At 43.0% G+C, this 13,804-nt stretch overlaps 1 protein-coding gene across 4 annotated transcripts in view; it reads right to left on the reverse strand.

Moving 5' to 3' along the window:
* The window catches only part of DYNC1I1 (dynein cytoplasmic 1 intermediate chain 1), a 290,036-nt gene that overhangs the window by 21,312 nt on the left and 254,920 nt on the right, over positions 1–13,804 (reverse strand). For all 4 annotated transcript variants that reach the window (XM_084784778.1, XM_084784776.1, XM_084784777.1 and 1 more), the window contains one exon: positions 526–666. In XM_084784778.1, coding sequence (XP_084640904.1) covers positions 526–666 — 141 coding nt within the window. The remainder of the gene's footprint in view (positions 1–525; positions 667–13,804) is intronic.

A 13,804-nucleotide genomic window follows, 5' to 3' on the forward strand; every position in this document is an offset into this window, starting at 1 on the left:
GGAATCATCTTTTATGGAGTCAAAACCAGAAACTGTACAAATAGCCAACAATGACAGAGTAACCCTATTTCAATAATCCAGTCTAAAAACAGGACCCACAAAAGCTTACTTTTCCAAGTGTCTGCCAATAAAGTTATTTCAACACTGGTGTGTCCTTTCCCTTAGGCAAAGGTGTGAACACACCTTGTGCTCTTGGGGGGGAAAGGTGTGTGTGTGTGTGTGTGTGTGTGTGTGTGTGTGTGTGTGTGTGTGTGTGTGTAATTGTCTAAGATCTGCCACAGTTGAGGGATGAAGTGATATGGAGTTTTGGCCAAAGCATCTGCTGGTTCCCTTTTGAGTAGTCAAGAACTGGGGGTTGGGGGTGGAGTGGGGGGCTATGGGCACAGCCCAGAGGCAATTGAAGGGCCTGTCCACAAAAGGCCGGTTTGTTTGTTTGTTTGTTTGTTTGTTTTTTCAGGAAGGACCAGACTGCAGATGGCCCGTGTGCCCCCTCCCAGCCCTGGGCCCCAGGAGCCTGCCGCTCACCTCGGTGTCACTGTTGAGGTTCCAGAGGTCCAAGCGCCCCATCCCGTCCACGCAGGCAAAGAGCGCGGGATGCACAGGGGACCACATGACATCGTACACATAGTCCGCATTGTCTTCAAAGGAGTAGAGAGGCTTGTTGTGCTGTAAAGCAGAGAGACCGTGAAGACTTAGTGGCGCTGCTGCCGCCTCGGGCTGTCTAGAGAGCCTAATTAAAAACTTTGCACATTCACCAAGTGTCATAAAACTTCCCGAGATGAAAGTCCTCGAGAAGGTGAACCGGAGCTTTAATGTGACTACAACTGTCCAGTGGCATAAATAAATCCCGGGGGGTGGGGGACACTCTGAATGGGCCAGGGCCGGGGCCCGCGGAGTGAGGCGGTTTCAGACACAGTTGTAAGCGACATTCCAGACAGGTGGACGCGACTGCCATTAGCTCGGAATTCTTGCCCGGCCAAGCTATGCGAGTCGCCGGGGAGCCTGAACCCAGCAGTGGGGCTGAGGGGCTTGGATCCGCTGGGATGCTCCGAAGCCCGGGCGGTCCCTGGCGACCCCGGCTCTGCACCGAAGGCAACGTCTGCCACCTCGTGGTCTTCGGTTGTCGCTGCAGCAACAGCGGCCGCTTCCAGTCCAACTGCAGGTCAAATTCATATTTTAACTCTATCTTCGCGGCGAAGAGAAGGGACAAAAACCTTTAAAGGGGGTCCCTCAGAAAAATGGGACTCTCTCCGCTCAAGACCATGGCCTCCGTACTTGTCCCGAACCAAGTGGAGTGATGTAGCTCATTCTAGAACCTCTGAACTTACACAGAAAATATGACATGCTTTCTAAATCACTAAGGATTTTCCAAGACCTCGAAAGTTGATGTTCTGAGGGGAAACACTGAACATTCTTCCACTGCATACAAATGCCTCCACTCCAGAGGGATATAATAAATTAAAATGGCACACTTGATTTCCAGTGAATATTGTCACATCAAAATAGCACAGAAGTCAGAGGCAAGTTTGAAAGTACACCAGAAATAAAACGTAATTGGGCTTTATGAATTATTCATTCCATCTGGTTTGTCTTATTCTAATTTCTGCATAATGGCTTCACTAATCCCTGATCAATTAATGTAAAATGAAATTTAAATGATAATGAAAGCCCCAGAGATAAAAGAAATTAACTATTCTTATATCCTCTGACAGAAATCTAAACAATGGGAATTTTTGTCTTCTTCCTCCAGTCAGCTGTCTGTACTCTCTTCTCGGGCTCTTATGGAATTGCCTACACAGGCCAGGGTGGTAAGATCAAGAAAAGATAGCATACAATGTAACAATCAAATCCTTTCTGCCTTGGATATTCAAAGAACACATCTGTAGGGAATCAGCTCCAAATATCAGAGCAAACTGCCAGTGTGTGCTGCCTGTCAATGCAGAATGCCCAAAGTGCACGCGCTGGGACTGAAGTGGAGGAAACCACCGCACACCCACAGGTTCTTTAACCTAAATACAATGCAACAACTTGTTCCGGTAGGAACTCTAATTGATTTCTTCCCATTACTTGCATTTTCTTGACACTTAAAAGTCAGTGGTTTGCTGCCAACAAACTTTAGATAGATGGAAGCAACACAGCTTGTGGATGGGCCTGTGTGTGTGTGTGTGTGTGTGTGTGTGTGTGTGCGCGCGCGCTTGGAGTGTTTCTATAAGAGATAGGTGCATCATATTTTTAACTTCAAAAGTATCTGTGAGGGAGTGTGATTTGAAAAAGGACGCCAGCTACTGAAACACCAAAAAGAAACAAACTAGATATTTGTCTTATAGTCCTGCATATTATTATTCTGTAATTTTTAAACAGAAAATGTTTTAAATCTCATGACTGCAATATGATTAGAAACAAAAATAATTTGCTTATTGGCTACTTACTTATGTACTCTCCTCATTGTTTATATTAGATAATTCAAACTTTTTTGCAGAAAATGCAAGTATCAAATTATTACCTAATAACATGATTGTAGTATTTCCCCTTATTTATATTAAAAAGAAAATATAAAGTAGCTGATCCTTCTCTGACAGTTGTATATATTGCATTCTGACACTTTGTTTAAAAAAAAAAAAGTCACCACAGATTCTTGACTTTACAGCCAGGCCACTATTCGGGAGAGAACCTAACATTTTTCTTTTAAAGTCAGTAGCAGATGTATGTGTTTTAAAGAGTCGATTCTCAGTACCCTCTCTCATTCCTTCAGTCAATAGTTCATCGAGGAACACAGAGATTTAAATATGAACAAACAAGCAGAAAACACACAACACACCTGCTATTGTTGATTTGGTCACTTCAAACCTCATGCAGCTTTAAACAGTCACTCTCCAAGGAGCTATCCACTAGTGTCCTTAGGAGAGACGTGCTTTATTTTTCTTTGGATATTTTCTTTACTGATAAATTCAATAAAAACTATAGTATATCCTGGAGACATCATTTGGAAACATCTGGAAGTAACTGCCCTTCTCCATGTTGCTGCACCACAGATTTTTTTCTCCCTGTTCATCATATTGATAGAAATACGAGTCTTCTCTTATCTTTCTGATGCTTCCTCATCACCCTTCATCCCAAAGCTGAACCTTCTATTACAGAAGCCACCGTGAAAGTGATGCTTGGCTGTAGTAGAACTGTGCTTGGGAAAGGGAGGCCTTGTGTTTTCAAAAAGCTCTGTTTAAATTTGATAGAGTCACAGGCTTGGGAAACCCTGAACTCAGTATTGAATGCTATGGGCTCCTATCTCCAGACCTGTAGGTCCCATGGCCCACATAGGAATAAAATGCAGGCACAGGCAAATGCCACGTGTACACTAGTGCTGTTTTGAATAGCAATTACACTCTGCTCAGTGAAGAGTTTTTTTTTTTTAACCATTCTATCTCATTTTTGCCTCCAAGGATAACATATTAAAAATCTGCCTCAAATGCTTCATGGTTTAAAGATGTATGGAACACACTAATGTCGTGGAATATTAACATTTTCAAAAAGGATCCTGAAAGCATCTGGTCCGAAGAGCACTGTTTTTTTGAGTTCGTGAAACATAAATTTTGGAGCTCACAAATTTGTTATAGCTTGCCAGGGCATGACTATTGATTTTTAGAATACCATAGATTCTGACAGGACAGTATGGGAACAGACACAGTCAATGATTTTGAGGAGGAATTTCACAATGTCCTTTGTGTATATCAAAGCCACAGAGGCGTCATGATTTTAAACATTTACTCTAGAAAATACACGAGGTCATTTAGTTAGCTAAATATTGCTCCACAGCATGTTGCCGTAGAAAGTGTTTTTCAAAGCAGTCAAATTTCACTGGACAAAACTCCCTTCACCTGTGTGTTTCCCTTTCAAGCTCCACGCTTAGCATTAGCAACGTGTCAAAAAAAGGAAAAGGAAAATTTCACCATTCACAGTCTGTGCATGCGTGGCACATACCACTGAAATAAAACCTGGACGCCCTTGGCGTCATCAGGTCTCCGGGTCTGCCATCCCAATAATGTGCATGAAGCTACGCACCCCAGCTTGCTTTTATTTCACTAACTTTCACACAAAGCATAGTGGTCGACCAGCCCTGACTTCTGTGAAAGGCAGGAAGAAGGTTTGCTGGGGGCCAGGCTCTGTGCACACATTGTCCAACTTAATCCGCATAACATTTCTGTAAGGTAGATGGTGTTTACAGAAAAGAAAATTATAGCTCAGGGTAGTTAGTAACTTGCAAGGCCGCAGAGGTTGTGGAAAGAGTTTCTAGTTGTTAAGCACAACCTCTGCAGCACTCTGGGGTCCTTCTATCAGGTCATCAGTCTTTCCAGAGGGAACAACAGATGTGTTAACCCTTATTCTTTGCTCTCCCATTCAAGTCAACCGATATTTACTAAGCACACTCCAAATGACTGTACAAACAGTTTATACTTATTAGTTGACTGTTTTTCTCCCTTAAACCAGTTATTAATGACTTTGAGGGTATCACCCACACTTCTCATGGGTCATTAACATTTCGTGGGAGGAAAAGAAAATTTTCTTTTACATGCTAGAAACAGGATGGGAACTGTCCTTTAGCTAGAAGAGCATAAGGCTGTGCCTTGGAAAGTAGACTAAAATTGAGCAAGGAGGCAAAGCCTTGGCTCCTGTTCTCTGACCACCAGCCTCTGATAAATGGCTACAGTGATGGCAGCTGAAAGACGGCAGGAGCAAAGCTAGGAGCAGGCAGAAAGGTCATGAAAGATGGGGAAAACTACAGCTCTGGGAAATTTCACCGCATGCTATTGACTGACAGTTTTCTTATGTGTAAGATGGAAAGAGGCGGGCCGACCTCTGGGCGCTCCTTTCTTTTATGATTCTAGGACAGTGTGCCGTGTTATATGCTGCAGCAACGATGACAGAAAATAAAGCATACAGACCTTTGGGTTTTCCTAAAGTCCTCTTCAGTGGTACATATTATACCTGAACCTATTCTACCTGATGTTCTTTGAATTTGGACCATGAGTCTAAGAAAGAATAAATAAATGCTTAAATGCTTTCTAGCTTTCTAACTCAGTGAGATAGTAAGGTAAAATCAAGAAATTTGAAATGATGGAAGCTGTAATAGTTTCTTGGATCAACTGAAAAATAAGAATTACTGTATTTGTGTTAAGATAGCCAATAAAATATGTATAAAGAAATGAAACTGTACAGTGTCCAACATTCTCCAGCGAAGCCTCTAGAATCAGATTCTATTTTATAAGCATACTTGTGAACAGGAACAGACCTGCCCATACTCCAACCTGTTAACTCAGAAATAATTTCTACAGGGTTGGCTTCCTATTCCGGACATTACAGAGATTACAGAGACTGAAATGGAAATTTTCCTCTGTGTTCTTTGTCTTCTTCTTTTATGGGGGCCCTCCCAGCACCCCAATAGAATTTAATGTTCTGAAGGCTGGAGAATAAACAGATTTGCATTAAAACATTCTCCAAGGTCCTCAAACACCACACGTGACTACCGAGGTTAGGCTTGTTTTTAAATGATCAACTTTCCAAGCAGACATAGAAATGCTTAACCAATCTGTGAACATTGTGTGTGTGTGTGTGTGTGTGTGTGTGTGTGTGTGTGTGTGTACGGTATTGTGTAGGGATACTTCTCAGATAGTTCGAGGGAAGGTCAGAAAACCAATAACACCATTTGTACCTTTGAGTTCTGAAGCAGAAGGAAAAACAAACGAACACTACTTAGGAGCAATATTCTCTTGTGGAAGGAGGAGGAGGGTGACCAAAATGAGTTACATGAAAATATCCTCCAAAAACTGTCCTGTGGTCCCTGTGAAGTAATTAAAGTAAGGAGACAGCCTGGTTCTTCCAGGAAGCATCAAAATGCGAGACCACATTATCACTTTTAAAAAAGAAAGAAAAAAAAAAAACCACCAAAAGACTCCCAGACTTCAGGCTCATACAAAATAGATGCTTCTACCATAAAAAGAAAAGTGGTTAAACCAACAAATAAACCTAGACTCACAAACCAAACCAAAGAAACCAACTCTCTTGGCCCCGAGAGGTGTTGCAAATTTGGTACCATCACAGGAAAACTGAATGAGCAACTTAATGTGAGGTCCTTCTAAAGTACAAAGTATCTCATGTTTACCTTAACTTCTGTGGCCTTTTCTTAGAGCTACATATGAAGGCTGCATGGTGGACTTGCCTTCCTGGCCAGGAGTTGAAGTTTAGCCACACTTTGGGGAACCTAGTCTCAACAGGACACGTGGAGCAGGTCAGTTTGTTGTTTGTGAGCTCTAACCTAAAGGATGTGAGGACTTTCATATGAACTAGTTGATTCGAAACAATTTGAAAGATGATTATGGACATCCAGGAATTCGACGTTTGTCTCTGACTAAATGCAGCAGTCTGCTACCTGAGATCCAAAGCCACATGAAAGGCGTTCTTTGTTGCTTTGCTTTCCTCTACAGCTTATTTGCATGGAAGAATCCTCTTAATCCAGGAGGCGCCACCAATAAAGAGCCCAATTATCCCTTAAAAAAAGAATGTATACATATTCACAGGTTTTGACTAGTACACGAGTGTTCAAAGCCACGGGAAAAGCTACAAGCTTTGCCTAATTCATAAAGGGGGTGTGTCCTACTGACATCTTTATGAATGTTAGCTTTACCTCAAGGTTCTTTAAAGCTGGCTTTCTAGTGTCACACACAGTAAGGACACGTTGTGAAAACACTGAGCAGGGTAGCAGCTCTTTGGAGCAGTGGAAAGGAGGGTTTTGTCTCCAGCACTGGGGTCAGCTGAGTTGCTCTGCGCCTCCCACAGCTCTTCTTGTAAGCCATGTTTTCTTTCTCTTCGAAGATTTGCACGGCAACAGAAAGGTTCAAAAGAATCCCTTTTATTGGTTGCATGCTTTCTAGCTCTACTGCTACTACAGCTGAGGGGCTTTGTATTCAGCAGCATATTAGTTAGGAAAAAAAAAAGCATTCTGTACATCCACGAGGCTCCAGATGATTAGAAAGCCCAAGAATGATGGAAAGAAGGTGTGAACATCAGTATGAAGGAATGGAGGTGCAAAGGGGGAGAATGGACCAGACATGTGGCTGAGGCTGTGTCATGAAGTCACGAAGAATTAGAAACAGAAACAAGTCAGGCAGTGTCTGTAGGCCCCGAGGTCTGTTTAATTACTATGACTTGGATGTCAAGTTGTACAACTGTATTTCACTAGCTAGTAGGCTACACAGCAAAAACATTTCCACTGTAATAGTTTAAAGGGCTAATCTCTACGGGAGCATCGATTTTTACAAGCCACCACAGATATAAACATTCTTTTGTTTTGTTTGAGGCTGGGTGTCAGGTGACCTTGGCGGGACCGGAACTGACTATGTAGCTGAGGATGACCTCGAACCCCTGATCTTCTGGTTTTATGCAGTGCTAGAGATGAAACACAGAACTTTGTGCATGGTGGATAAGTATTCTTCCAATTGACTTGTATCACCAATCCTACACAAAATTTAAAATCTATTCTTTCATAATTGTATACACATACACACACAAACAAACATACAACACATGTATGCAGACGTGCACAAATACACATAAACACATACCTACACACACACACATGCAAAACACTGAAATTATATTCTCCCATCAATCCCTTTAGCTCCCCTTATACTCCTGCCCAACTATTTCTTCTTCTCACACAGCCTTCCACTGCTTTGAATTGATGTATTTTGAACTTTTTGGTGACCCACGGTGTTTATTTAGGGCTGCTTACATGACCATAGTTAAGGAATCCCTCACTTGAGCAAGGACAACTTAGGAGTTGCTCCACTCTTCCCTGCTCATCTGGAGACTGTGAAGGCCTAGTAGCTCCTTAGGGAGGTGGGTTTTCATGAGCCTTTCTCTTGCTGGTGATGCATTTTTGAGAGGCCCAGTCTGGTACAGGTAGCGACAGCTTGTGTGAGCTCATGAGAACAAGCGAAGGCAGCAGTGAAATGAATGTTTTAGATGCACAAATTTAAAAAAATACCAAAATCCAAATCTAAAACAATAGATTCTGTTCAATTCTCCCATCACGTTTATTTCTGAAATGCCCACGTTGGTATTTGCCAATTACCTAAGCTAATCTGATATTGATGAGCTCACTGCATTTAAATATAACATTTAGGTGTGTGTGTGTGTGTGTGTGTGTGTGTGTGTGTGTGTGTGTGTGTGTGTGTGTGTGTGTGCTAGGTCTATTTGCAGAGTCAGGGTGAAGTCTGATAGCTCATCTTGCTTTTGTCTCTTGTATTAAATATACCATGCTTTTGTATAATACTTAATACTAAAAAAATTTGACATACTTTTTAAATTTTTGATGAGAACCAGAATGGAGAATTCTTCGAAGCAGAGGTTCAAAACAGTCTGCCTGAGTTAGCCGTATTTTGGCACCAGATTAGTTGACTATTCCATTCCTGCATAATCAAAATGGAATTACTTTCCATTGAAGAAGTAACCATGAGGTGGGCGAGGTGATCCAGGATATTGAAAATAACCATGTCATTACTTAGATTAGTTTCTGTCCTAGACAATTTGCTAAGTTAAAAGGTCACAGAAAGCTCGTCAAGATGAACCTATGTTGGTTTGATCCCAAAACAGGTACTTTGGGGTAAAAATAAGTTCTAATTTATCTTACAATGTTATATGTAAAGTGATAGTTAATGCAGGGCTTCTGCGGGGGTCTTTACTTTTATAAGTAATTTGTTGGGGTACATCTCCCCATCACCAAGCGATATTACTTAAAAGCTATGCTTGAGGAGGTAACCTGTGCAGAATCGCATAAAATACAGAGGCTACCATTTCCACGCCATGCTGGTTGAAAGAGCAAAAGAAAGGAGTTGCCAAGTCCTCACTTCTTGTACAGTGAGGAAGCCCAGTGAGCTGGGTGGATTTTTAAGTCCCCAAAGTGTTTGTTGTTATGGGAATTAGTCACACGGGTCTGCAGAAATAGTCAGCCTCTCAAAAGCACGTGCTCACGGGTGAGTGTTGAGGCAGGCTATAGACATCAGGGACAGGAAGTATGCACACAGGCCGAGTTGGGAGGTGGCTTTCCAATTTCTTCGGTGGTTTCTTTCACAGTTAAAGCATTCTGCATGGGTGAGCTTTTTAAAAAGGAGTCGGCAAACAACGTGTAGTGGGACAGACTTCAGTGACAGCACAAAGCAGTTTCATCAAAAGCTAATTTTAATGTTGGCTCTCTGGTGCTAAGAAAGGATAAAATGGCCATAAAGGGAAAAAAATTGAAAAATTAGACACCGCCTGATACCGTGTTTACCAGGAAGACACGAACAGATTTAAGAATTATGAGGGAGGACATGCTTTCTGTTCGCCAGGAAACAAACCCTTACTGAGGTGCACTGTCAACTTTGTTCATCTTCTTGCTTTTAAAAGTTAAAACTTTATTTATTTATTATTGTTTTTCAAGACAGGGTTTGTTGATGTATAGCACTGGCTGTTCTGGAATCACTCTGTAGAAAAAGCTGGCCTCAAACTCATGGAGATCTACCTGCATCTGCCTCCCGAGTGCTGAGATTAAAAGTGTATGCCACTGCTGCCTAGCTAGTTTAGTATTTATTGTATATGTTTTCTTTCTGGTATTTTGGATATTTCAAAGCAGTTTCAGAGGCACACATACCAAGGGCCTTTTGTTAAAACAACATCATTTTAGAAGGTATTCAATCCAGTTGAAGATGCTCTAACTTCCTTTCACTAAACACACATTTCAGGTAGAATATCGATGATCTACTGAGAACCAAACCCAGGCTTTCTGCCTTGGGCAATCAATAGGAATCAAGATTTGACTTGTTCTCAAGCACTAGCCCTCCAGGTAGGAGAATGGGGCCTCTGAAAACCATCTGTTTGGTGATCACTTTTTATGCTTTAGTCCAAAAAGATCTGCTGAATCTTCCAAGTTACATATCATGCAAAATTAAGAACAAACGCTCAACAAAGAGCTCTAACAAGGGCAGGAAGATTGCATAGCTGCTGCGACTACCCTGATGAACAGTTATTTCAGTCTGGCAGTGAAGCAGATCCAGGCGGCATGGAAACCAAGATCAAGGGAAGAGACACGGAATTAGAAGGAGGTACAGAGACTGTACTGTCTGAAGAAAAGAGAAATAGACATTCGTTCTCAGAGATACATTCCTGGGTGAAATTCAACAAGGAATTTACCTTGTTTGAGAATTCCTGGAGGCAGACTGGCTCCCTGGCTTGTTTATGCTAAAGAGAGAGAATGGGTATAGAGCCAGCTCTTGATTCTGTGCTACAGTTGTTAGATGCCAGAGGAAACTCCAAGATTGGCTCGCAGGTTGTCAACTGACGTGGTCAAGGAAGGTATTACTTAGGGCAGCTGAGGAGACCTGCTTTGAAAATCGTGAGGACCCTGACAGACGGGAAGGAACGTGGTCCTGTGGGGGAGAGCAAAGCATGCCTGGTCACATAAATCAGGATGGCGTTCCTAGGAAGGAGACATGGGGAAAGCTGGGAAAGCCCTAGGAGGCCTTAGCCTTTGTCCACATGGATAAATTTGCTTGTGGGCATATTAAGAGTTCTTGATGCAATACCTGCTAGTTTACTAAGCATGCATTGATAAATGTGCCACACACAAGGTATGTCTGAAGTTATCTAACATTCACCTGCAAGCTTTTATCTTTTCTGAGTGTGGATGACTAAAAGGTCCGTTCCTTTAGCAGAATGGAAGACAGACAAAATCAAGCAAGGGAAAAAGATGTGGCATTTTAAACATGGGACATTTGGGTCTGGATGTGACATTCAAGTTAAGCTGACAATAGAAATATAGAGATGACTCTGGGAGGCAGAGGCTGGTGGATTTCCGTGAGTTCAAGGCTAGCCTGGGGTAGACAAGGCTACACAGAAAAACCTTGTCTCAAACAACAACAACAACAACAACACAAAATAAAAGAAGGAAGGAAGGAAAGAAGGAAAGAAAGGAAGTAAGAAAGAAAGATGTGCAGTTAAGATAGGACAGGCAACTATTTACCAGAAGTGTTGATGGTCAGGAAAAACTGTCATTAAGAGAAAAAAGGCTATGTCAGTGGAACAGAATCTGGGATGAAGAGAACTGAAAGAACGCGTGGTCGCCAGAATGGTAGGCAATGGCTACCTAGGGACACCCTTGCACTCATCAGCTCAGGCCTCACTGATAGTGGCCAAGACAGACATGTGAGAACAGTGTTAGTGTTGCCCAGGGCAAGGCTGGGAGAGCCGGGCTCAGTGCTGGCGCACTGTTTTTCTCAAGAGTTTCCACAAGCTGTGCACCTGACAGGAGACTAATATCTGAGCTATGGAAATGACTCAAAAGTTAAAGCCAAAGGCCCAGCCACCAGCCCATCAGTGGGCAAGGGAGTCGAGTAGACAGTTCTCAAAAGCAATGCAACTGTCCGACACACACATGAAAAAAGGCTCAACATTCTTATCTGCCAGGAAAGCACACATCAGAACTACACAAAGATTCAATCGTCTCCCACTTAGAATGAAAACAAATGGTGCTGCTGGGAATATAAGGCAGCGCAGCCACTCAGATGATCACTGTGGGAATTCCAGGCGGGAACAGTCAGTTTTGTGCCATTGGAGAAAAAGAAATCAAACATCCGATGTATTCTATCTCATTCAGCTCTGGAGTTAAAACACCAGTATATACCCATAAATTCTAGATAACTCTTGCATTTCAAATGTGTGTGTGTGTGTGAAAGGCAGAGATAACACAGCTCTCCTGAGATAGTCTCATGTGTTCATCCAGAAGAGCAGTGATGCCAAGAAATTGAATGATGCAGGATCTAAATTCAAATTAGCATTGGGCTAAATGTCAGTGAAGGTGGTACCCCTGCGTAAAATGGTCTTTCCATTCTCCATCAGCAGAGCCAAGGGACAGAGCAGCATCATTGCACAAACTGTACTTTCCCTCCAGGTCCTGCTGGCTGGCTATTGGAGAGACAGCAGCACTCAGGTACTGGGAGTCAGGGTGGTGAAGGGATGTCCTGTGCAGCCTGTGATGCTAAGGGTTTCATTTTGGTCTGTAAGCAAGGGCGCACAGGAATAGTGAAGCAGCCTCGGTTCTCATTATGGGAAGAGTTGGGTTGGCTCCAAAATTAAGTTCTTGTCCTGCTGTCCTCTCAGTACCTCAGAGTGTGATCGCTGTATTTGGGAATCAAGCCTTTGGACAGGAAATTACATTTCAGTGTGGCTTTGGGGAGTGTAATCCAATATGAGCAGTGACTTTACAAGACGAGATCAGGATCCAGACAGATACAGAGGGAAGAGCACTTGGAGGCATAGGGCTAAGACTGCCGTTGACAGGCTACAGAGGGGTGCTCTGTGAAGAAGCTGGCCCTCACGGTACTTTGGCATCATAATTATGAGGAAACACATTGCTGCTGTTGAAGCCGCTCCACCCACGACACCTTACACAGGCAGGCTTAATGAATTCTTAACGTCAAGGGAAGCAAGCAGGAAGGGAGTCCATCTTCCCCTCACCCCCTGATGCCCTCCCCCAGGGTTTATCTCCTGACAATTCTACCTTCATGGAAGGTTCTCTGACAACAGCAGACATACTGTTTCTGAGCACCTGCCTCTGCCTTTTCTGAGCATGTCCCTTTGGGACCAATGACAGTGGCTGTACCGTTAGCTTTACTGTACCTTCTGGTGAAAAGAACAAGTCGCCTGTAATGAATATATACAACACGGGCTCCATGGGTTTCTTGAGACAGCAAAACCTTGGGAGGGATTTCAACTTGGAGTACATCGTGCCTATCACTCTGAAACAATCTTGTGACAAGTGCTTATGACAGGGAAAGAGACACTCTGAAGAAAGTGATAGGGCCTCTATGCACACTACCCGCAAGGATCTGCCTAGCCTTAGCTCTGCTATAGTAAGCTGGTCTCTTTTGTCTGAGGTAAGGGTTATTTTCTATTTACTTTTAATATTTTTGTGTGTGTGTGATGTGTGCGTGTGTGTACATGTACCTACACGCAAGTACATTTGCCTGTGCCTGACAATGTGGAGGCTGGGGTTAGGTGTCTTTTTCCATTGCTTATCAACTTATTATTTTTTTTGAAACAGGTCTGTCACTGAGCCTGGAACTCACTGATTGGCTAGGCTGCTTGCCTAACAAGCCTCTGGGATCCTGCTGTGCCTGCCTCTCAAAAATGTGTTGCTAGGCCTGGTTCTAAGTACAGGGTTGCTGGGGATCTGAACTCATGCCTTCACAGTAAGCACTTGGCTCCTCGAGCCACTTCCCCAATCATCTAAGCATTATTTTCTAGACTTGAGTTCAGAGTTTACTTTGGTTTTATTTTGCCCCTCCCAGCATCCTCTGCCTCAACCTCTCTTTCTTTTAGAACAGAGCTTCAGGGACGGGATAGGGTGAGAGGGCAGGCAGGGTAACCAAGCAGGGCAGCTTCAGCTCTGAGCTGGCACGGGTCCTGAAGCTGACACCCTCTCAGGCAAGGCCCAGGGTTCACTTGTAGACTCAAGAGCAACCCCCTGCCAAGCTCTCTTTAGCAGCGCCTTGAAGGCTAATTATTGCTGAATACATTGCTGAGGTTGGAAAAATTTCAAAGAATTTCTGAATACATTTCTGCAGTTCTCCTAACAATAGGATCTATCAAACACAAGGGGAAGGCGCTGTTTAAAGCACAGACAAGAGATCGGGGAATGTGTTTGATTGCCAAAGTGACTAATTTATTTCTGCACAGTATTAACGATGCTACAATAACCAATATCTATAGCCCAGTT

This window comes from Acomys minous (assembly GCF_964271855.1).
Source record: "Acomys minous genome assembly, chromosome: 6".
In the NCBI taxonomy this organism is placed as follows: Eukaryota; Metazoa; Chordata; class Mammalia; order Rodentia; family Muridae; genus Acomys; species Acomys minous.